The sequence below is a fragment of the Suncus etruscus genome, chromosome 11 (genome assembly GCF_024139225.1).
Source record: "Suncus etruscus isolate mSunEtr1 chromosome 11, mSunEtr1.pri.cur, whole genome shotgun sequence".
Lineage (NCBI taxonomy): Eukaryota > Metazoa > Chordata > Mammalia > Eulipotyphla > Soricidae > Suncus > Suncus etruscus.
The window spans coordinates 36,946,833-36,971,543 of record NC_064858.1 but is presented as its reverse complement, the minus strand read 5'-3'; the positions used below and the strand labels follow the sequence as shown (position 1 = coordinate 36,971,543).

At 38.6% G+C, this 24,711-nt stretch overlaps 1 protein-coding gene and 1 non-coding gene across 2 annotated transcripts; one reads left to right on the top strand and one right to left on the bottom strand.

Moving 5' to 3' along the window:
• Positions 1-5,418: 5,418 nt before the first annotated feature.
• Positions 5,419-24,307, bottom strand: STYK1 (serine/threonine/tyrosine kinase 1). Its single transcript, XM_049783323.1, has 9 exons — positions 24,244-24,307; positions 23,109-23,243; positions 16,030-16,296; positions 14,973-15,154; positions 13,101-13,184; positions 10,955-11,163; positions 8,462-8,502; positions 6,820-6,916; positions 5,419-5,623 (listed from the first exon to the last, which is right to left on the bottom strand). The coding sequence occupies exons 1-9, from the start codon at positions 24,305-24,307 to the stop codon at positions 5,419-5,421; spliced, it is 1,284 nt and encodes a 427-aa protein (XP_049639280.1).
• LOC126023393 (5S ribosomal RNA) lies at positions 16,923-17,041 on the top strand. The gene has a single exon (XR_007500519.1). It is a non-coding gene; the product is annotated as a 5S ribosomal RNA (ribosomal RNA).
• Positions 24,308-24,711: the final 404 nt, after the last annotated feature.

The window sequence follows — 24,711 nt, the reverse complement described above, 5'->3', positions numbered from 1 at the left end:
ACCCAGGAATACTTGGGTGTTGTTCCTGGCTCTGCACACAGGAATTGCTCCTGGTGGGCTCAAGGAGCTGCATGGAATGCCAAGGATTGAACCTAGTCAGATATATGCAAGGTAAGGGTTTGGCTACTTACAGGAATGGCCACACTATTCAATGTACTATTAATTTAGTACAAACAACTACATTTTTAATAAATCACCACATACTGAAACACTAAAATACCTTTTGTTCCTCTATGTTCCTGTAGTTTGTGCAAACATATATATATAGGGAGCTATTGCTAGATTATTATGGCATGTTGGTATATTTAATTCCATATTCAGACTGGTAATTTTCCATTATGTAAACAAGTCAGCAAAATTAAATAAAATAAATAAAATTTAATAAAAACATTAAAATAACCAAAATTAGCAATTAAATTATATTGGCTATATATTAAGTTAGGTAAAGCAAAAATACTCATAAAAATTATATTAAACAAAGGTTAAGGGGCCAGAGCCGTGGCACAAAGCGGTAAGGCATCTGCCTTGCCAACGCTAGCCTAGGGCAGACCGTGGTTTGATCCCCCACCGTCCCATATGGTCCCCCAAGCCAGGAACAATTTCTGAGTGCATAGCCAGGAGTAACCCCTGAGCGTCACCAGGTGTGGCCCAAAAAAATAAAATAAGATTATATTTACTTGCTTACATTTCACTTTTTAAGTTTGAAAATAGAAATGTTTAATTACACAGCTAAATCTGCTAGAACATGACTAGTGCTCTACATCAGAATCACTTGAGAACTCTAGTTCTAGTCTCAGTCATGTTTCAGTTGGATGTTTTGTCCCAGGTAAATATGCTCAGTTTATAACTACATTGGAATTTTTCTGTTTAACAAAAGTATAGATCAGAAAAATATGTTGGGGGGGGGCAGAGAGATAGCATGGAGTAGGGCATTTGCCTTGCATGCAGAAGGACGGTGGTTCTAATCCCAGCATCCCATATGGTCCCCTGAGCCTTCCAGGAGCGATTTCTGAGCAAAGAGCCGGGAGTAACCCTTGAGCGCTGCCGGTGTGACCCAAAAAAGGGAAGGAGAACAAAGTAAATAATAATGGCTAACGGTACTTCCCATGTATTCCCAGTCTAGGCTGATACCTCTATGGCTCAGAAAGGAAGGGGCAGCAGATTCCCCTTTCTGCATGAACTGCAACAGCCTAATGTAGTGCTTCTCAATTATTTTCTGTCATACCCCCTTTGGAAGAAGAAAACATTTTTCATGCCCCTCCCCCACGCTACTGTAAATAGCATCTATTAAAAAAAAACTTTAACCTGCAAAACAAAAATATATAAAATAATTTGAGCTGATTTTTTTAATCAGAGTGGTCTCGATTAGCGGCTACAATGAGCACGTTTTGCAATGTATAGCTTTAAAGCGGGGTTTGAAGCAGGACACAGCAACTCTCAGCTCCAGAGACATACAAAGACATAAACACGGGGCTTAGCTTGTTATGACAGTGTTTGCAGAGGTCAAAAGCACCACCCTTTACTGACCCAAGTGGGGCGTGCCCCACTATTTGAGAAGCACTAGCCTAATGCAACTCTTTACACCCTCTGACAGAAGCAGCCCAGCTCCACTACTGGAATCAAATAATATGAGCAGCTAAAACCTTTCAGGTGAGATGAGACTACAGGTCTTGTCTTGTGAAATGCATTCACACCAAGGCTCCTACACCACACCAACCCAACACCGAAATAGCAGAAATAGCCCGTTTCCTCTACCAAGCTTCAAAAGAAAATAATGATTGCTGATACTTCCCATAAAGTACTGTCCTGGCAGATACCTCTGTGTCATTCTCCAAAATGGCGGGTGTGGGGGGGAGATAAATATTCACCTTTATGCATGAATTACAGCATCCGATTGTCATCCCTATATACTCTGCCAGAAACAGCCCAGCTCCACAACTGAACCTTATCAAATTGCCAAGCCATCAAGTTTGTTTTAGATCTATAAACCCTGAATCATATGGATACCTCAATATCTTATAGTAGTGTCAGACCTGTAGTATCACAAGAAATCTAATGGGAAAGTTACATAGAAATCTACCAAGCTCACTGAGCCTAAATAGTAACACAGAAGGCCCAACTAGCACCAATGACAGTCCAGTAAGTCCTTACACTTTAGTAGTACCATGGAGGGATATAAAAATAATTTCAAATTGACCTATGTTGATCTTAGTTTTGATCATTCCATTTGGCATTGTGTTGTAACAGCAATATGAAGTAAACTTATTTGTGCCTGCATGCAGGCTATGGTGGTCGATGGGAGACTGGGAGCACTGGTAAAGGGTGGTCATACTAGTGTGGGATTGGTGATTGAATTTTTTTTCTTTTTTTTTTTTTTGTTTTGTTTTGTTTTTGGGCCACACCCAGTAACGCTCAGGGGTTACTCCTGGCTATGTGCTCAGAAGTTGCTCCTGGCTTGGGGGACCATATGGGACACCGGGGGATCGAACCGTGGTCCGTCCAAGGCTAGCGCAGGCAAGGCAGGCACCTTACCTTTAGCGCCACCGCCCGGCCCAAATTTTTTTTTTTTCTTTTGGTTTTTGGGCCTCATCCAGTGACACTTGGGTTACTCCTGGCCCTCCATTCAGAAATTACTCCTGGCAGGCATGGGGGACCATATGGGATGCCGAGGATGGAACCCAGATTAGCCACGTGCAAGACAAATGCCCTATCCTCTGTGCTATCACTCTGGCTCCAGTATCTGAAAATATAATGTCTAAAATGACCATTTATGAATAACTTGGTAAATCATGGTGTTATAAGTATTAGAAAAAAAGAAAAAGAAAAAGTTTAGGTTTAGAAAAACCTAACTGATAAAACTTGTTTACATGAGGCAAATTAGTTATCATTAAATACTTGGTTTCACTGATAGATTAAAGATGCCAGAAATTGTTGGAAAATCAGGGAACTACTCGGTTTTCTAAACTTATACATAAAAACAAAATTATGGAAAATAAATAGTAGTTTCACATGTGTAGTGTAGGTCTCACTATCTTCACAATCAGAGTAAGATTTTCTATATAAAGGGTCCAAAGATAGTAAGGAAACAGCAAAAAGCCAAGGTATTAGAAGGGAATTTGATCCACAGAACTAAGCTTACATTGATAGTGGAATTGAAGGGAGAGTCAGTGGAACAGAAGTGAAGGTGGATGTGGTGCTGGAATGGTGCATGTATATAAAGTATAATTCACAGTGTTATAAATCATAGTACCCAATAAAAAGCAAACGCTAGCCTAGGACAGACCCCCCCCCCGGCATCCCATATGGTCCCCCCAAGCCAGGAGTGATTTTGGAGTGCATAGCCAGGAGTAACCCCTGAGCATCAACGGGTGTGACACAAAAACAAAAATGAATAAATAAAAATAAAATAGCAACTGTAATTTCCCCTCCTACCAAAATAAATAAGTTACAGTATGGCAGCGCCTTGTTCATCTCAGTGTCAACTGTCCCCAACTCAATTTCCTCCTCTTAAATCTTTGCAGTACCTTAAACTGCTTTGTTACTTCCTTTTGTGAAGTCTCCTCAAAACTTTTTTTGCAAAGATTCTATTCATCCCCAAGGTTCTCATTTAAATAATTTTTTAACCAAAATAAGCCTTCATTTGATACTCCCTTCTATCATCCTATACATTTTTCTTTCATAGTATTTGAAAGAACATAATGTATTCATACACTATTATTAATGCCAAGCCCCTTAATTTCTAAACTGTCATCCAAAGCTCTAGGAGGTTTTGGTTTTAAGCTAATACCTAACTATCTGGTCTATCAAGTCTGAATACTCCCATTTCCCCCCAATATTTAAATAAATAAATATATTATTTTGTACCAACCCACCCATGCTTCCTCCCTTCTCCACAAGCCACTAACACCATTTAAATCAGGGTTAATCATTGTAGTCCTCCCACAGGAACATGAGTCACTCAGTAGGTTGACTCATGAGCCTGTTCTCTACAGAATTTGCAAATGCCAATCATACTTGTAACATAACACAGAAGATCCTGAGTGAATGCTGTTTAAAATCCTAGATCATTATGCTTTTCTGCATTGTCATCATGATATCTTCAGTATTTTGGAAATGAAGGGGGGTTAGTCATGTCAGCCCACACAAAAGTACTGCCTTCATCAAGTACTAATCATTGTCCCATAGCATCAGCATTACACCATGCCATTTCTGTAGTGTGTCTGCCATACTCACCTCCCTTCTGGGCCCAGAAGATCTTAAATAATACTAATAAACAATCCAGGGTGGAAAAACAGAAATCAATCATTTATTGAGCACATAATTGAGCCACATATGCCAGGCATACCAGTACCTTCTCTCATTTCAGCCCTAAAGCAGTAGTGTGGGGTGGGCATCAGCCCATTTTATTAATCAGGTAGATTGCTGCTTGAATTTTTCTACTGAAATAATTTCCATTTGTTTATCATTATTCTTTCTCAGTCTGGCAACTGCATATCAGAAATCCCTGTTCTCAATAAATACTAATTTAATGCACTATTTCAGAGTGCAGTGATGGAAGATATCACAGAATATCTCTGTCTTTCTGGCTTCATTGAATGGGATGAATCCCATTCATTACATCCTTCTCTCATTAAACACTTGTTTTCTGTATTGCCTACTTACTAATCATACATAATCATCAACCTCATTGACTCAATGTTAATGTCCTAGTCTTACTGGGATCAGGGAGCTAGCCTGATGAATAAATAATAATGTTCATGTTCCTAGTCATGAAATGAACCCTCCAACTTTTAGGATACAACAACTTTTAGATAACCCTGTGCCAACAGGATTGAAGCATCTCAGAATTAAATAAAAGGGAACTGTGTTTCTCTCACTGCATTTTCCTTCATAGTTTCTCTCCAGCTCTGTGAAGGGACCAGGACTAAAGAACTTCATATCTTTTCTCCACTGTCTCATTACATGATGAACCTTGTCCATGATGAACTCCTGCACAAATAGAACCTTTTTCTTCTTGTCAGCTCTCACTGCATTCCTTTTTCCTCAGAAAATCATAATTTTTCTGGATTCTAGAACAGTCTGTATTAAAAATGATTTGGGAGGAATTGAGTCTGTGAGAAGAACTAGCTTAACACTGCCAGACCCTGATGCCCATTGACCATCTCTAAAACCCCCATCTGCAATGTCATTGTCTACAGACCACTGGGTCTCCAGGACTGAGCAACAGAAAAGAAAGTATTTCTCAGCCTCCAGGTATTTAATATCCAGAGTTTTCTAAGGTAGTCTAGAAAGTGTGTAGCAAAAGGTCAGTTTCTCTGTCTCACTTTCTGTGTGACGCAAGAAAGTCTAGTCTCTGTTTTGGCAGAATTGGTTCCAAAAGTATATGATCATCTCTAAGTATTCATCTTTCCAAAATGCTCAAAGGATGCTGTAACTGAAGGAAAGACTCTCCACACTGATGCCTGCCACAGCTGCATAGAGTTCAGGCACCACCAACTCTGGCACTTGCAGCACAGCCTTGTCATCTGCATTCCGAGCCACGGCTTCTAAGCGTGAGCGGAGATCTCTAGGTGAGGGGCGGTTGTTCTCACTCCAGCGCCAGCAAGACTTCATGAGGCCATACCTAAAGGGAAATACAGAAACTGATCTGATTGACACAAATGGATGTGGAATGTCTTCTCCCCTAACCTTGACAAAAACCCTGCCTTCTCCATCTCTACTTATTCACAGAGAAGAATATCCTTTCTCTTTCTCTTAATGCTCAGTTTTAAAAATCATCTTCTCCATGGGACACACTTTATAATCAGAACAGATAAACAGATAATTTCTCCAACTACAATCAGCACTACCTGTTTTTTCTACTCTATTGCAAAACTTTCAGGTGTTAGTGTTCTCTTTGGAATTTCCCAACTTTCAGCTAATTAAGACCATTACAAAATGGTTTAGTACTAGCTCAAGATCATTGAATTGCTGCCAATGAAATGCAAACAAGTTGCATTTAGAATCTGCTCAGTGTAAATAAGGAAAAAAAAAGAATCAGCTTGAAAAAATAACTTTATGATAGAAAAACTCAGATGCTGAAAATATACAAATAATAATTTTAATCAAAATACGTATAAATATATTTCTTCTACTTTGTAATGAGTAACTTGACCTTTACCTATGTTTTTATTTTTTAATTGGCTTTTGATTCTGTACATAATTTTGTATATAATTTTTTTATTTTTAATTGAATCACTGTAAGATATGGAGTTAAAAAGTTGTTTATAGTCAAGTTTCAGTTCCAATACCTATCCCTTCACTAGTCTGTACATACTTTTTAAGTTTTCTGTTCTGTTCTTACATTGGTTTACCACTTGTCTCCTTTTGCTAACAGTATGTGGTTCTACTCCTATTCTGATTTCTTCTTTTTACAAGCTTTTTACAAGCTTAGAGGTAGGAAAGAAAATGTTTTTTAAAACTTAAATAAAAGCTGGTGTGGGCAGCTATAAAGTAATAGATTTTTTGGCAGCTAACTAGAACAAGTGCTATCAGAAGACTGACAATTAGACAGTATTTGCATTGGACTTAGTTAGCTTTTTATCTGTTTCCCCATTTCTGGAGGAACTAAACTTTATAAAAGTTAGATTCCTAATTCTCAGTGATTGTCCCAATGTCTACATGTACATACACAATATAGGTGTATTTTAAAAAGCAGTTGTATTTTGCTGCCTAAGTTTGACCTAAGTTTGTATATTGGTACATATAAAAGGATCATGATTGACAAGGATCCAGAAAGATTTGGAATGAGAGGAGAGTTGCTTATCAATAGCCACTTACATGGTGCTTGTACAGCTACTGGGTCGTTTCATGATTTTACTTCTTTGAAGATGCTGCAGGATGCTGTTAGGAGGAACTTCCGGGTATGGTGGTGCTCCTGTTAGTATGGGAAGAATGAGAATAGCAAGAAAAATTTAGGATCTTCTAGGATATTACCTATAACACACATAATACTCTATCCACGTAGGTTAGTTTCTCCCTCCCCCCACCAAAAATAAAGAGAGCCATAGGGAAAAGACTAGATACAATTAAGAGTTGCTCCCTATTAAATATAGAGCTTAGATAATTGGCCAGAAGGGGAAATGTATTGGAGGGGAAAGCCATGTTGATCTCTTGGAAGAATGTTAAAGCTAATAATAATAACAAAATAAAAGAAGAAAATGGACTTGATCTCCTCTCCCCAAACCTGGGAATGTGTTTCAGTATCTCTATCAAATGTATCAATGGGTTCCAAAACATTTTTAGTTATACAAGGCACTCTTTTAATTATCTTTTTTATTTTAAAACATACGTTGGAATTGGCAAAATGTTGGGGAAAGAAAGTACAAAATTGAAAGAGACAGAGAGGAAGGAAGGAGAATCAGGGCTGGGAAGATATCATTAGTCTAGTTACAAGACTGTCTCATATATCAGGCTTGAATTCCATGTCAGCTGGTGCAATCATCAGAATTTCTATAGAAATCCTCAAAACAAAAAAAAAAAACTGGAAATTGAGCTCCCATATAATATAATTATACCTCTCATAAAGATACACCCTAGGAACACAAAAACACAATACAAAAATGCCGTCTGCACATCTATATTCGTTGCCGCATTATTTACAATAGCCAGAATCAGATGAGTGGCTAAAGAAACTGGTACATTGGGGCTGGGAAGGTGGCGCTAGAGGTAAGGTGTCTGCCTTGCAAGCACTAGCATAGGACGGACAGTGGTTCGATCCCCCGGCGTCCCATATGGTCCCCCCAGGGGCGATTTCTGAGCGCATAGCCAGGAGTAACCCCTGAGCGTCAAACGGGTGTGGCCCAAAAACCCAAAAAAAAAAAAAAAAAAAAAAAGAAACTGGTACATATACACAATGGAATACTATGCAGCTCTCAGGAAAAATGATGTCTTGAAATTTTCTTATACATGGATGGACAAGGAAACTGTTATGCTGAGTGAAATAAGTCAGAGGGAGAGAGAGACACACAGAATAGTTTCACTTACATTTGGGATTTAAGAAAAATAAAAGACATTATTTTAACAATAGAGAGACAATAGAGATGAGGGCTGGAAGGGCTGGAAGGACAGGCACACGATATGAAGCTTACCACAAAGAGTAGTGAGTATAGTTAGAGACATAACTACACTAACAACTATCATGGCAATGACAGTGAGTGAGAGAAATAGAATGCCTATCTCGAGATAGGCAGGGGGTGGGGAATGTGGGAGATGGGGGCATTGGTGGTGGGAAGGTTGCACTGGAGACGGGGTTTTTTTTTTAATAAATGAAATCCAACTAAAAAATGTAATCAAGGTGCTTAAATAAAGATATTATATTTTTAAAAATTCTACAGAAACCACATCTCAAAACATGTAACCCATGACCACACAAACAAGCTTCCATATTTGCATATAGATACACTCTGGAGATTTTTCTTACCTAGAGTCACCATCTCATAGAGTAGGATCCCAAAAGACCAGCTGTAAAAGAAATAAAGTCATTAAATTAATTTCTATGTCTGCCTTTTCTAAAAAAAAAAAATGGTTCAAAAAGAAGGCAATGGAGGTGAATTAAAGGTGCTTGATCAAAGAGTACTGGGCAATATTTCTGGCAAGTCCCCTTTCAGAATCAAATTTCTTTGAGAACTGGATTTATGTCTTCTATATTTACATGAATGGCTGTCAACTTTTATTTGCTATGTTGTATTTGTTTATGAAAGTCAAACATTTGTTTCAGCCAAACATAAAGAAATTTCCTCATTCTTCTGAAATTCCTGCCTATTTTTAGCATAAGACAAAACAAACGTTATCATGTATGTACAATTTCTTCAATGGATGTAATTGCCCAAACCTCAGTAGAATATTAACAAATAAATCCCTGTATGTATGTGAAATATGTATTTGTCCAAGCAATTCTTGAGACATACATATTTCCACATACAAGCTATGGCAATAAGCATTTTTCTAGTTAAGTTTATTGTTCCCAGATATTAATGGAAAAACAGATGTGAGTAAAATAGCAATGGGAATGTTCGAATTGACTCAGCACATTAGCTGACATTCTAAATTTCCTCTGCTGTGCGTCATATTTATGGCTGGTACAGTGTACATTACACATACTTCTCCAAGTAGTTCAGTTTTATAGTTTCAGAAATCAAATGCAATTTTTTATCCTGTTCGTGCCAAACATCCATCATTAATCAATGAAACACTACATAAATTAATCAACCATAAATGCGTATAAAGGGTTTTCTCTTCTAAAATTAGGTTGAACGCTGTGAAAACATTCTCTGAAAATAAGTCACTAAAAAGAAAATTAGTATCAAATTGTGTATTTGAAATCACTAAAGAAAATTGGAAACAATTACAATAAAACTTCAAATGCTCAGGCACCATAATTGTTTTCACATTTCTCACTCTAATGAGATGCATTTTAAAGTGAAATTCAGAAATAATTCATTACAGATGCCATTTATACAGAAACAAAATGTGTAATTTCTTAGCAGTTCTACACTCATAGGAGAAAACAGCTCTCCTCTGAAAGAATTATAGATACACATTTTATATTTTGAGTTAAAATAAGCTATTTAAGGTATGCATATTTTTTATTTTGGGTGACTAAACCCAGTGATGCCCAGGAAATACTCCTGGCTCTGAACTCAAGAATTATTCCTCATGCTGCTCAGGGGATCATATGGAATGCCTGGAATTGAATGTAGGTTGATCTTGTGCAAAACAAGCACCCTGTGTTTGCTGTGCTCTCTCTCCTACCCCTAGTTTTGTGTATTTCTACTTATTCTAATAATCTATAGCTTAAATGAACATTTGATTACCACAGACACCCAACCCAGATAAAAGGAATCAAACTAGATCAAGTCCTCAGTTACTGGTGTGGATTATCTTTTCAGTTTTCTTTTATTCCCCGGGGCTGCAAAAACACAGCCTGGAGTGACTTGGAACAGAAACACATAGACTGGAACACAAGCATTGTATGCAGGAGTCCCAGGTTCGATTTCTGTCTGTATAGGTGGTCCCATGCACTCCTAGGCATGGTCCAAAATAAGTCTTTAATTTTATTTACTCTTCTCTACTAAAGCTGCATAAAAGGAACACTTCAAGGGACACTTAAAAATAAAAACAAGGGAGGGCCCGGAGAGATAGCACAGCGGTGTTTGCCTTGCAAGCAGCTGATCCAAGACCTAAGGTGGTTGGTTTGAATTCCGGTGTCCCATGTGGTCCCCTGTGCCTGCCAGGAGCTATTTCTGAGCAGACAGCCAGGAGTAACCCCTGAGGACCGCTGGGTGTGGCCCAAAAACCAAAAAATAAAATAAAATAAAATAATAAAATAAAATAAAATAAAAACAAGGGGCCAGAGAGATAGCATGGAGGTAAGGCGTTTGCCTTTCATGCAGAAAGACAGTGATTCGAATCCCAGCATCCCATATGGTCCCCTGTGCCTGCCAGGGGCGATTTCTAAGCCTAGAGCCAGGAGTGACCCCTGAGCACTGCTGGGTATGACCCAAAAACCAAATATATATATCAAAGGATGACATTTTAACACTCAGTGTGATCTGTCACATGACATACATTTCTCAAGAGTATTGGGGAAAGGTTTGGAGACACACCCAGCTGCACTCAGGGGTTGGTCCTGGTTCTAAGCTCAGAAATTACTCCTGGCAATCTCAGAGAACCGTATGGGATGCCGGAGGTATGGGGAGTTGGAGATTGAATCTGGGTCAGCAGCATGCAAGGCAAGGCAAATGCTATCACTCTGGCCCCACATGACACACATTTTTGTTGAAGGTTCAGTCTTAATTCCTGAGTAGAGAGTTCACATGTATGTATCATTGACAATAGACCAGGCCAGGGCCAGGAACTTTGTGACACCTAGGTCATGAAGTGTAGAAATTCAAAGGTTAAGAACAAATCATACATGTCTGCTTTGATACCAGCTGGTCTCAGCAGAAGCCGTTCTGGGGCGAGCCACTTGACAGGTACTTTGCGAGTAGGAGACATGGCCCCTTGGGCATGAACTTCATAAGCCAAGCCCAGTCCACAGAGCTTGGCGGTAAGATCAGTCTGGATCAGGATATTCCTGGCTGCCACGTCTCCATGAAACAGGTGCTTATCCTGGAGAAATTCCTGTCACCATAGATCAAAAGTGGATCAGGCTCATATACAGACAAGAAGCAATCCTAGAAATCCTCAAAAGAAAATTTTTCTGGTCCAAATAATTCTTCCTAATAAGGAAGGACATGCCACTTCCAACTCATGATAGTAAATGAAAAACTTTATATTGTGTTAAGATTACCCAAGGGAGAGAAAAAAAACAGATAAGTTTAATGCTGGATTTGGAAAGTATATGTCAAGCCCCCACTCATGTCTGACTCTTTTTACCTTCCTATAATATTTTTTCATAATTTCTTTATTTAAACACTATAGTTACAAAAGTGTTTGTAATTGGGATTTCAGTCATTGACTGAATACTGTCCTTCACAGATGTAACTTTTTACCATCACCAATGTTCCCCATTTCTCTTCTCTTCCACCCTCTGTCTGACTTTGCATTCCTTCTAGACAGTCCCCAACTAAAAGTAGAAAAGGGAGATTTTTCAAGTTTCAGTAGCAGTGAGCAGAACAAAATATTGCATAAATGAATTTACATTGAATTTTAAGTCATCCCATTTTTTCTTCTAAAATAACTAGAAGGGTTGAGTTTAGGAAATATCATGTAGATGAATCTAAATTATTAACATGACCACAGAATTATTATTCACTAGTGACCAGAACTAGATATTCTAATGCATAAGAAGAATTACAAAGTTTTCTTTTCTTTTTTTTTTTTTTTTTTTTTTTTTTTTTTTTTTGGTTTTTGGGTCACACCTGGAAGTGCTCAGGGGTTACTCCTGGCTCTACACTCAGAAATCACCCCTGGCAGGCACAGGGGACCATATGGGATGCCAGGATTTGAACCACCGTCCTTGTGCATGGAAGGCAAACACCTTACCTCCATGCTATTTCTTCGGCCCCAGAATTACAAAGTTTTCTGATAATTCTTAAGCCAGAATGCAAGTCATAATTGCCTAAAAACTTTATTCTAATTTCCCTAATTGCATTTTGGTTTATTTAGTGAGGATGTGGGACAACACCTAGCAGTTCAGGGGACACTGTAGTGTCAGTGGGATTGAGGAATTGAGTCTAGGGCTTCCACATGCATAGCATGTACACTAACTCTTTGAGCTATCTGCCTAGCTGCCAACTGCATTTTGATCCCTAGTTCAAATCATATCTCAGAGTGACAGATTTATCAAATACTTAAAACAATTTTACAGAACTCTGATTTACTACAGCAAATACTGTAAAAAAATACTATTTTTAAAAACAATTACCTAAATAATGTAATAGAAATAGTCCTCAAATTTCCTGAGTATCTTAGTGAAGATAATTTTTTCTCTTAAACTCTGAGTTCTTTCTCTTTCCTCTTTAAGTTGATTTAAAATAAGCAGCTGTCTCATGATTATCCATTTTCATTCTTTTTTATTTATTCCTTATTTACTTACTTTTTAAAGTAAATATGTGTTCCTATCACAGTCAGTATCAAAATAAATCTCTAACCAAACATGTTCTGAACTAGTTCTTCTTGTTTTTCAGCTATAAAATTGTATACTTCCTTTTGGTTCTATAACCCTTTGCCATTTCAGTTTTTCTTCCCATATTTCTCGCATCTTGCTTTCCCATTTTGCTGTTTTTATATCTATTTAGTATTAGTATGTATTAGAAATAAAATAATTAGGGAAACAAACATTGAACTCTTGTATTTTTATCTTTAATATTAAATTGGAATTATTTTACCTAAAATTATCAACTGTAAAATATTGAAAATATTTTCATAAATAAGAAACTAACAATCTATTAAGGCTTGAGTTTTGATGTCTTTAGAATTAGAATGACACCTAAATTCTATTTTATGTTCTTTATGCCATATACTCTATTGAGAAATAGATATATGAGAAATATGACCTTAAACATCTGACTAATAATAAAAATTCCTTCCATCTGTTGCCATCCTGACCCTCTTACCAAAGCCAAAAGCACCTGCTTCGCAATGTGATATACTTGTTTTTCAGTGAGATCATATAGAAGGCCTTCCATGGTCATTACATCCTAAAGAGAAAGAGAAAATAGAATTATATCAAAGTTACGTAAGTACATGTAGGGGAGGCAGTAAGAGTATAAACATTATAACACATAACTATTAAAACTAAGGGAATGAAGCAAAAACTATATACTCAGTTTCCTAGGTACACAGAGAAGTACAGTAATTTTTAGGTTGGAAAAACAAATAGTGTAGATGAAAAGCAAAAGGGAAGAGCAGACTAGAAGGTAAGAAAGATACTATATATAGATCAGACTATTCAGGGAGTACAGCATAAAATTTTACCCAAGGCACTGTGTGTTTATGTGTAAGGGGGAGAAGGAGAGAAAGAAGAGGAGAGAAAGTATTCACACTAACTCAACACATCTTAATGGAATACCTTCAGTGTGTCAGAATACAATAGTGATCAAAATAAAAGTGTCTACACCATTCTGAAGATTATAGTGTGCCAACGTATGCTTATAAATTTATGATCACAGAGTTATATAGCTCTATCAATATCTGTTGTTCTAACTCAAAGATTCATGAAGGAAATGTAAAATAGAGCATCTGATCATGGAGGAGAGATGACTATGCTACAGGAAATCAAAAAAATTGTGATGAAGTCTCAAAGAAGAGTGGGTTAACTGAAAAAGAAGAGAACTAGAATAAAACATGATATAATGAAAAAAATCATGTGAAGCTGATAGAGAAGAGGAAAGAAGCTAATGAAGTTGGTACACAGGACAGACAGATAACCACCAAAGACTTAACTATCCATAGATTTGCTCATTTTTCTAGGCCCATCACTTCATGGAAGACACTCAGGCTATCTTTTTCCATAGACATTTAGTAGTACAATAGCTACATGGAGGAGGCTCTAGTAATTTTGACTTGACTCCCTGGCCACTAAGAAACCAATTAGGGAAACATCACACTTAGGAAGAAGGAAGTACAGCAGGTAGGGCACTTGCCATGCTACTGTTTTTTAATGTTGTGATACACAAAAATTTACAAGCTATATTTTTCCTTAAGTCAGCCTTTGCACACTAGTATGGAGTGAAAATACATTTAAGACTAAAAACAAATTTACAATCATTACTAATAACAATCACTTTGCTGTGTAAATTCTCATGAGTGTTTGCTATTCTATATGGTTGCTAGCTCCTAATCATCACTGTTACATTTTACATTAAAATTTAACTTTAGTAGTTATTATCAAAATTTGTTATAGATTCATAAAACTCAGATGCAAAAAGGTGACTTTCCCAAAGCTAGTGGAAGGAGTAACAAAGCCCATGAGAAACTGCGCTGGCTAATACACGTCTTTAGCCACAAGTAGCTACTTAAACATACATCATTTACAACTAATGGCAATTTAAATTTCAGCTTCCAGGTCACTTTGACAACATTTCAAGCACATCATAACTACCTGCAATTATTGCCTATCGTACTGGACAGAGCTGACCTAGAACATTTTTTCCATCACAAAACATTTTGTTGTACAAGGGCTAGCTAGAACTGGTACAATGGGTAGGACACTTGCATTGTACTTGGTTTCCCCAGGTTTGCTACCTGGAACCAGGCAGTGGTACAAAGTGGCTCTTCCTGAGTACAGAGTCAAGAGTAAGCCCTGAACTTTACTGGGGTGTGACCCAAAACCAAAAAATGTTTTTAAATTAATCAAAATCACTCTGTTATACTTTTATATTAGAGCATTTAAAGGATTACCTTTTCATGTGCCAGGCTAATTGACAACCAGTTCTTAATAAGTTAGGGAAAGGCTTTCTCTTTTCCATCTCTGCCCAACTGCTTACCCGGCGACAGATCCAGAGAAAGCTGAGCAGGTCCCCCTGTGCCACATCCTCCAATAACATGTAGAGTGGCAGCTTTTCCGTGCAGCAGCCCTCCAACTGTACCAGATTCTGGTGTTTCCCCAGATACAGAGAGAAGTGGATTCGCCCTAGGAAATCCTGCACCTCTCGGACTCCAGCTGGTTCTGTGAAGGGCAAAAAAGCCACAGGCAGCAACAGTCACCATGAAAATCAGAAGGAAGAAGCAGATTAGAAGTAACCTCCAGCAATCTTTCTGCAGGCTCCCGGGCATAAACAAAAGGAATCAGAGAGGGGAACTTGATGTCACTAATATTTTATCATTTGTAAAACTGAATAGGTTTATATTCACCAAACACAAAGTGTCGTATTCACATTAAAATAATATCTGTATAAAGGTCTCTTGATTAATAGTCTTTCTTTCTTTTTTTTTTTTTTGGTTTTTTGGGCCACACCCGGCGGTGCTCAGGGGTTACTCCTGGCTGTCTGCTCAGAAATAGCTCCTGGCAGGCACGGGGGACCATATGGGACACCGGGATTCGAACCAACCACCTTTGGTCCTGGATCGGCTGCTTGCAAGGCAAACGCCGCTGTGCTATCTCTCCGGGCCCGATTAATAGTCTTTCTTATATTATTCTTATTCGTCTTATGTAGCCACCATCAGTGGAAAATCTTAATATTCAGAAGAAAAAATAAAAAATATAATATCAAGGAAAAATCATAGTGAAGAGAAATGATGAACAATCTCAAAATCCTAGAACAATTAATTTTTCACATGGGAAAATCAGTTCTAACAACCTCAATAGACAAGACCTAGAAAAATATCAAGACCTAGACAAGACCTCCAAATTCATTAATTTGTCCACTAATTGAACTGGAGGAAGACCCCAAGAGGAACATTTCTGCCTCATGCTTTCACTGACCTGCTTATGCTGCTCATAATTGTCATCACATCTATCTGCTGGCTAAATTCTCCAGGGCAAAGCCTGTTAGCATCCACTGCCTGGGATGGGCAGTGGAAAGCCTAGCACTTCTCCTTTACCTTTCAAAGCTTTGAGGATGACACTCTTGGATTTAACAGGATCCCCTTTATACATCTGTGTTCGATAGATGAACCCACAAGTTCCATTGTAAATATGCTCCAGGACATCTGAGAGTTGATCCCGGGGCACCTGCAGATGAGCCAGGGCTTGTGTGCTGGTTTGAAGAAGACTTTCCACTGAAGTGTCCTCAAGTGGCACAAACTTATTTCTTTCAAGTCCTGCTGCTTCCTTGCTTAAGCCCGTTGATGGAGGCACAGGAGCAAGGCCTAGAACAAAGAAATGATGTCAAGCAGCATTTCCATACAAGCCTGGGGACTCCAAAAGAGCAGGGCCTGGACCAGATTAGCAAGCAAGTGCCTCTAGCTATTGTGTCTCTTGCCAATTTGGGGGTTATATATGAAGCTTTTTTATGAGCCAGTAATCAGTGCCAATCCTTTTTATTTTAATTTTTTTTTTTGCTTCCTTTTGTTTTGGGGCCATACCCAAAGATGCTCAGGTTAGATGTTACTCCTAGATCTGCACTCAGAAATCAGTCCTGGAAGTGCACAGGGAACAAGATGGGATGCAGAAGACTGAACTCAGGTCAGCTGCATCTAAGGCAAACCCCCTATCCACTGTATTATCACTATGGCCCCTCAATACCAATCATTCTCAAATTTTATAATAACCTCATTCTTCTTTTTTTTTTGGTTTTTGGTTTTTGGGTCATACCCGACAGTGCTCAGGGGTTACTCCTCGCTCTATGCTCAGAAATCGTTCCTGGAAGGCTAGAGGGACCATATGGGATGCCGGGATTCAAACCACCAACCTTCTGCATGCAAGGCAAACACCCTACTTCCATGCTATCTCTCTGGCCCCAACCCCATTATTTCTAATTTAAGATGATCCTTGTGTCTACGGCTATACCACCCTGAACGCACCCTATCTCGTCTGATCTTGGAAGCTAAGCAGGGTCGGGCCTGGTTAGTACTTGGGTGGGAGACTGCCTGGGAATACCGGGTACTGTAGGCTTTTTAAAAAAAAGAAAAGATGATCCTCTGGAATGTGGAAAATACATCTTTTTTCTTCCTTGATATTAAATGGTTCAATTAGTAAAGTGTCTAAGTAGTAGCTAAACCATAAATAAGTATTAAAAAGTATGGTTCTAAAAAAAAATAAAAAATAAAATAAAAAACATGATTCTTCCTCCTTAATGTTGTCTCCAAAGTAAATTCTTCTTTAGAGTCTCAAACATAAAAGAATAAATAAATAAAAAGTCTTCTCCCATCCAGGTACTAACCAAACAGGTCTTACACTGCTTAGTTCCCAAGATCAGACAAGGTGAGACATATCAGGGTGGTTTGTCTGTAGACATAGGCAGAGCTGAATTAGCATAAGGATGGCAGTGGACAGTCCTGTGCACTTTGTTGGTGGTGAAACTGCAGTCTAATTTCATACATCAAGACACTATTTTAAGCATGCTACCTAAACAACACCATAAGGAGAAAATCTTCTATTACTTTTCCCCTTTCTTTCTTTCTTTTTTTGGGGGGAGGGTGTGGGGGTGCCACTCTTTGGTAACACTCAGAGGTCAGAAATTGGTCCTGACTCAGGGGACCATAAGGGACGCTGGGGATAGAACCCAGGTTCGTCTTGGGTCAGCTGCATGCAAGGCAAAAGCCCGACCGCTGCGCTATAGCACACCCCTACTTTTTCCCCTTTCTTAACCAACTTTTCTCCATTGTAAAAGATAAATTATCCTTATAAAGGTTTCTATTCATTCATTCATATGTCCATTTGTTCAACAAATATCAACCCCTACATACCAGGCACTGTTCTAGAATTAGACATTGGTAAAGGGGAGGAGGGAGATTTGGGACATTGGTGAAGGGAATGTTGCACAGGTGAAGGGGAGTGTTCTTTACATGACTTAAATCCAACTACAATCATTTGTAATCAAGGTGTTTAAATAAAGATATAAAAAAAATTTGGGGGGAGGTTATTTTTTGGTTTTGGGGTCACACCCAGCAGCTCTCAGAGGTTACTCCTGACTCTACACTAATAAATTGCTCCTGGCAGGCTCAGGGAACCATACGGGATGCCGGGATTCAAACCACCAACATTCTGCATGCAAGGCAAACGCCTTACCTCCATGCTATCTCTCTGGCCCCATAAAAAAAGTTTTTAATAAAAAGGCTATATTGGCCCCCTGGACTGACCACTTAGTTCAGTGAATTGAGATTTTCTCCACACCAGACAGGTCTTCAGGCCACGCCTGGTTAATCGGACCCTGGGGGGAGGGTGGGGGAGAGAAATTTCTCCCCTATGCATCCACAAACTACAGAGGCAGGGGCTGCACCCAGAAGACTCCACATGCCAGTTCTTCTGTTTGTCTTCAGCTGGTAAGTTGGGGGCTCTGGGCAGGACAGCTAGCCATAGGCCCCCTGGGCTGACCACTTAGTCCAGGGGACTGAGATCCCCCCCATGCCAGACTGGACCCCATTCAGGAGTTCTCTTCTTACTAGTATTCATTTTTAAAAACGCGCAGGTGCGCACGACATATATACTTTTTAACAACACCCAAAAATGTTCTTAATTCTCGACTGTTTCTAGGGGAAAAAATGGAATTCCCTAGATTTGGAGGATAATATTCAAATAGGTCTTTAAAATCAGTGTACAGTAGATGTGACTTCCTATACAGTGGTCCTCTCTGACTGCCAAGCTTAATCCATAAACAATTCATCTATACAATGTATATAACACCTCTGATATATTTCCCCTCCCTCATACAAGAGCTCCTTCTACTCCCTCATCTCCCAAACTGGATTCGTTATCTTTCCCTTAATTAACCCTCTTTACCCTCAGTTCTTTAATTTGTTAGGCACCAAGATTGACCTCCTGCCCCAACAGAATTCTGCCCTTTCGCACACCCCTACAAAATTCATTATTACTCCTTAACTCTCTCACCCCCAATCATCAGTACCCCACATTTATCCTTTTTAACTTCAGTACTACACAGTTCTAATCACAGACCAAAGTCGTGCATTGGATTTAACAACCCCCAACTATTTCAAAAGACATAAAATGGACACATATGTCTTTTGAATATTTTATGTGTATTTTCTTTAACAGCTATAACTCTTTCTACATATTCTTTTACCATGACGGTTCTACCCACTTTTTATCTTGTCTTCTCTTTGTGAGCTGTTCAATAAGGAATTTTGTGGAAGAGCCCTTCAGTTTAATGCTTATGATTGAACCATGCCATGGGGATTGTTGGACTTATTCTTATGGCCCCCATATGCGCCAATAACGCCACGTGGCATTGTTCCTTGTTTGCATAGGCACATTAAAATGGGAAAATACTATACATACAAATAAGTTCTTATCTAATAGAAATTGGAACACACAAATCTCGTAGTGCAATAGGGCCTTACACCCTGAACATTGATATAATGACCTGGCACAGGCCGCAGAAGAATGGGCATTCTCCATTCACCCCTAAACCAGGGAAGCTATCTACGAAACATCCAACATAACAACACCTGGAAGAAATCCTCTACCAGGGAAGACCCTACCACGGCTCTGACATCGATCTGCTCAAAAGAGACTTCCCTTAAAACTAAGAAGACAACAACAACGACCTGCTTATGGACAGGTTTCTCTGCATTGCCCTTTAATTGTGAGGTGAAACGAGAGGACACTCTGCACCATCCTGACTGCAATATAGGATATGCAGATTCCAGGATCTTTAATACAGAAACTTGATACCAACAGAGACTGTGTGAAAAATAAAAGTGTATTAGCACTACAGACAATGACCTGGATTGGACAAACTAGTTTGCCTGGAGCCTAGAGTTGGTCTTATGCCAGGAAACTTCAGGGGTAGGGTCTCCTTGTATTTAGGCCAAGGCTTTTTCTTTCCACGTCCCTCATATTTTGGTGGGCCTATGCAAACAATAATTGCCACTCTAACACCGTTTTTACTGTGCTCCTTTGACTCTAATCCTTAAGAAAAACAACCCACTTAAACGTTTGAGGTTAACTTAAACTAATATGCATGTTCATGGAAATGTTAAAAAGTACTTTGCCTTCAATGTTTAAGGAGTTACATAAGTTTTATGTCTTTAGATTGCTTTGTGTGCTGCTAAGAAATATTATGTACTACAATCAGGGGACTTGAGGGACAAAGTAATTGTTCATGGGTTCTGTTTTATTTTTCTTAATGTTCTTTGGCTGAAAGTTCAAAGTTAAGATATCAGCAATGGGACTACTGAGAATTCTGTTTATGGGTGATTGTCCTTCCACTGTAACTTTACCTTGTCCTCTTTCTTTGCATCTTTGTTCTCATAATTACAAATAAAAATTAATTTTAAAAAAGCCTATATTCCCTTTTTAGGATAAAACACACTTTTATACTTTCACAGGCCTTTTAAATTCCCTTAAATTTTTCTCAATTATCTTTTTCCCACTCATACTAAATTGTGTATTTGTAAAATTCACCTATTTCATGTTAATTTTTAAATGTATTGGCATAAAATTATTCACATTATTAATTTTTTAATTATAGACCTACAAAGAAGAAAAGATACAATAAAAACTATCACTTTCTAAAGAAAAATAAAAAAAAAAAGAAATTGGTAAGGTCCAGATTTTAATAAGATTACTTTCTAGTGATAGGAGGGAAGAACCAGATGATAATATACAAAGTAATAGCATAATGGAGAAAAATTTGGCAATATGTTTCCAAGGAGTGCTATTTTATGTTTGAAGGTCATAAAGAATTGGTCTTCTTTATGGGCCAAAGCGATAGCACAGCTGCAGGGCATCTGCCTTGCACACAGCCAACACTGACAGACCTATGTTTGATTCCCAACAATTCGTAATGTCCCCCAAGCCTACCGGGGCGATTTCTGAGCACAGAGCCAGGAGTAATCACTGAGTATCATTGATGTGACCTCAAAAAATAATAATAATAAAATAAAATAAAATGGGGGAAATCTTATTAAAAAAAAGAGTTAGTCTTCTGAAGAATTACTTGCAATTATACAGCAAACCACACTGATCTGGAATCAGAAGAGTTTTTTGTTTTGTTTTGTTTTGTTTTGTTTTTTTCTGGTTTTGGGGCCACACCCGGTGGTGCTCAGGGGTTACTCCTGGCTGTCTGCTCAGAAATAGCTCCTGGCAGGCACGGGGGACCATATGGGACACCGGGATTCGAACCAACCACCTTAGGTCCTGGATCAGCTGCTTGCAAGGCAAACACCGCTGTGCTATTTCTCCGGGCCCGGAATCAGAAGAGTTTTTATAAGTAAAATGAACAAGAGGCTCAAGGGAATTGAGAAAGGAGCAGAGTTGGCTTATGTGAAGGAAAATCATGAGTGAGCACAGCTGGAATCAAATGGGAATTGTTGCAGAGTTATAGAAGGTGAATACAGAGAAATCCCAGATCATGTAAAGTGTAGTGAAGAAAATACATTTCTCCCTTCTGAGTAAAATGGGAAATTATCAGGGGATTTTAAGCAGAGAAGAGGCATGACTGACTCAAGACCTTCAAAGAATTATTCTGGCTACTCTAAGAATAGGCCACAAAGGAATATGATCAAAGGAAAGGGAAACTAGTTTACAGTATATCTAAAAAGTCTATAAAACTATTTCCCAAGATTTGGAAGATTATTAGAAAAGGGCATTTGTGAGGGGATTTCAGGAACTTTGTTTTTGGACATGTTACATATGTACTAGATCTAAAGTTAAACTATAGGCAGTTTACTGTAAGAAACTGGAATTCAACACATTTATTTTCAGAGTGGAGAAAATGTTTTGAATCCTCATGAGACTAAAAATGAGATATTTTCAGAAGTGCCTACAAATTTAAAAGTCAAAAGCTTTTGTTTTCTATGATTTGGGCTACACCCAGTGGTGCTCAGGGCTTACTTCTATGTTCAGATAACTATTGGAGGTCTTGGGAGACCATATGGAATGCCAAGGATCAAATCTGATTCAGGTCTGTTCAAGGTAAGTTCCCTACCCACTATAGTGACTATACTATTGCTCTGGCTTTAGTGAAAGACTTTTAAAGAAAGAGAAAGTGCCAAATTATTTCAAATGCTTTTGACATAGAAGTAAGACTTGGAGACTCATTTCTAAAGTGATCTTGAAAAGGGTTTACAGAATTGGTAATAAAAGCATTACTTCAATACATTTAGGATAGAAAGTAATGAATAGCAGTAGTGATGAGAAGTAACTAAACCTAACTCTAGAAGTCATTCCTATGAGAGTAAATGATTTTAAATAAAGACATAAAACTGAATGAAAAACTAGGACTCAGTGCCTATAGAATTTTATACTACTGTCAGGATTGTTTTTCTTCTGTTTACTATAAAGTTTCCTCTATGTACTTATTTTATTATATGCTCAATGGTATTCTAGAAGAGCATGTTATCATCTGCTTCAAGTCCTTCAGTTACTATTACCCATTCAGTCAGAGAGATACCATAGTGGTGAGAGCATGTCTTATACTTGGCTGACCTGTATTTGATCCACAATATTTCAATATTTCATATGGTTCCCTGAGCCTGCCAGGAATGATTCTTGAGCACAGAGTTAGGAGTAAGACCTGAGCATGGTCATGTGTGGCGCAGAACTCAAAGGGGGGAGGAATATTACCACATTACAGCTACCTCATAGTCCCTCCCTAAGCACAGTCATGCATGTTTTCAGGTGTGGCCTCTATGAAGGAATAATTATTTCAGCATACATCCCAGGATTACAAAATCGGGATGAGACTTAGAATAGAATAAAATGTCATCCTTTGGGGCTAGTGAAAAGGCCATCAGTTTTATACAGTAGTTCTTCCTCTCCAGCTCTAAGCCATATAATCAAAGATTTGATAGTGCAATAGGCAGAGAAGACAGAAACAAGTTGCATGAGGACCACTCCATCTACTCTTCTCTCTAGCAGATAAGCACAGATGCATGAAGACCTAGGAAACTTACTGCCTTTCTGTAACACAAAGGGGATCCAAATCTCTTGAGTTGCACCTTATTTTTCTCAATCACCATCTTTCCTGAGCCTCCACTCAGCCCCGCTTGAACTTTACCTTGGGGTCCAGGAGATTGGCATTGGACTCTCTGGCCTCGGATAAAAAGCCACAGAATGATTGCAAGAATAATAATGAAGACAGCAACGAAGAAGGTTGGGACGATGATGACTTCATACTGCTGCTCCCGGACAACTGGGCAGGAAAGAAAAGAGGATGAAGAAGCTTGTCTGATTTCCACATATCTTCCCCTGCCTGCCAGTATGCAGCTCATTGTAATGAAAGTATTGTCTCTTCATTCTTCCATGTACTGTAATCACTATTGGGAACACATCTACAATAAAGGCCCCAGTTCCCTGTTTCTCAGCCCAGGGGTGGTAGTACACTGAGAATCCTGACTGGTAAGTACCCCCATTCAAAGACAATAGTCATTAACTTTGCCTTTACTACCAATGTTTTCATTTCTACTAGAAATATAGCCATTTTCCTTTTGGTAAGTGATGAAGGGAATAGGCCACTGTCTTCATATGAACAGCTGAGCAGCCAGGGATACAAAAGCTGCCAAAGATGGACTGTTACACCTGACTATGGGATGTGCTCAGGACCTTCTTGCAGAACGTGCCCAGAGCGAGGTCTCATTGGTAGTACAGTGGGTAGAATGCTCCCTGCCTTGTATGCAGTCAAGCAGGTTCAATACCTGGTATTCCATATAGTCCCTTGAGGAACACCAGGAGTGATTCCTAAGTGTAGAGTCAGGAGTAACCCTTGAGTATGGCTGGGTGTGGCCCCCAAAAAAAATAAAAGTGCTCAAAGTGTCCTTGAGGTAGTCCTAATCCTGCTTGGAAAGTAACATGCTTGAGAATTTCTGAATTTTCCTTTCCCACTAGTTGCTTGCAGATACATTCATTCCCCCATCAGACACTTTATAAAATCAAATTCCTAAGCTCAGCTGGAGCCGAGGTTTTTTTGTTTTGTTTTGTTTTGTTTTGCTTTTTTATTTTTTTTACCCTGAGCTCTGCTGAGTCCCCTGGCCATAATAAACCTAATTTCCCCAACTCTTGGAGCTCACTGAGTTTTTTTGGTTTTGGTTTTGGCTTTTTGCTGGCCCTCAGTGAAAATTTCCACAACACCAGGATCCTATTCCAATCCTCTGTCATTTTGAAATCAGCAGCAAGGCTTTTGTGTCTGGACTTACCACACAGCTTGTCACTAAGACTGCATTCCAAGAGCACCCGTGTCATGCCCCTCTCCTTGTCCATGGATACAGCTGGCCACTGCTATGCTTCACCTACAGGGGAGGTGCTGAGTACAGCTGAGAGTAGTTCCCAAGGACTGAGACGTTCTGAAAGAAAGTATTAAAAGAAAACAATTGTTTTTATAATGTTAACAAAGTTTATGTCTTCAGAGCAACATCATAAAAGACAAGCTAGGGAAATAGCTATAACATATAAAAGGATTAGTACTTAATGTATACATAATTCAACTCAACATCAATTAATATAAATAATATTACTATTTATAATTTATATTACTAAACACATTTGATTTGTTATGAACATCCAGAAACCTTTTAACTAGATGTTGTAATGTGCATCTAGTTAAAAGGTTTGTTAATTATCAACATAATGAAAACTATACATTATTAGGTCCAATAATTTTTCTG

What these genes read in the sequence shown, in the direction of transcription:
- STYK1 (XM_049783323.1), bottom strand. Translation starts at nt 24,307, where the DNA reads ATGGACAAGGAGAGGGGCATGACACGGGTGCTCTTGGAATGCAGTCTT. An exon ending in CCAATCTCCTGGACCCCAAG is followed by an intron (nt 16,297 to 23,108) that starts GTAAAGTTCAAG and finishes TCTTTGTTCTAG; the next exon opens with GCCTTGCTCCTGTGCCTCCA. An exon ending in GCTGGTATCAAAGCAGACAT is followed by an intron (nt 8,503 to 10,954) that starts GTATGATTTGTT and finishes TTTCTTTTACAG; the next exon opens with CTGGTCTTTTGGGATCCTAC.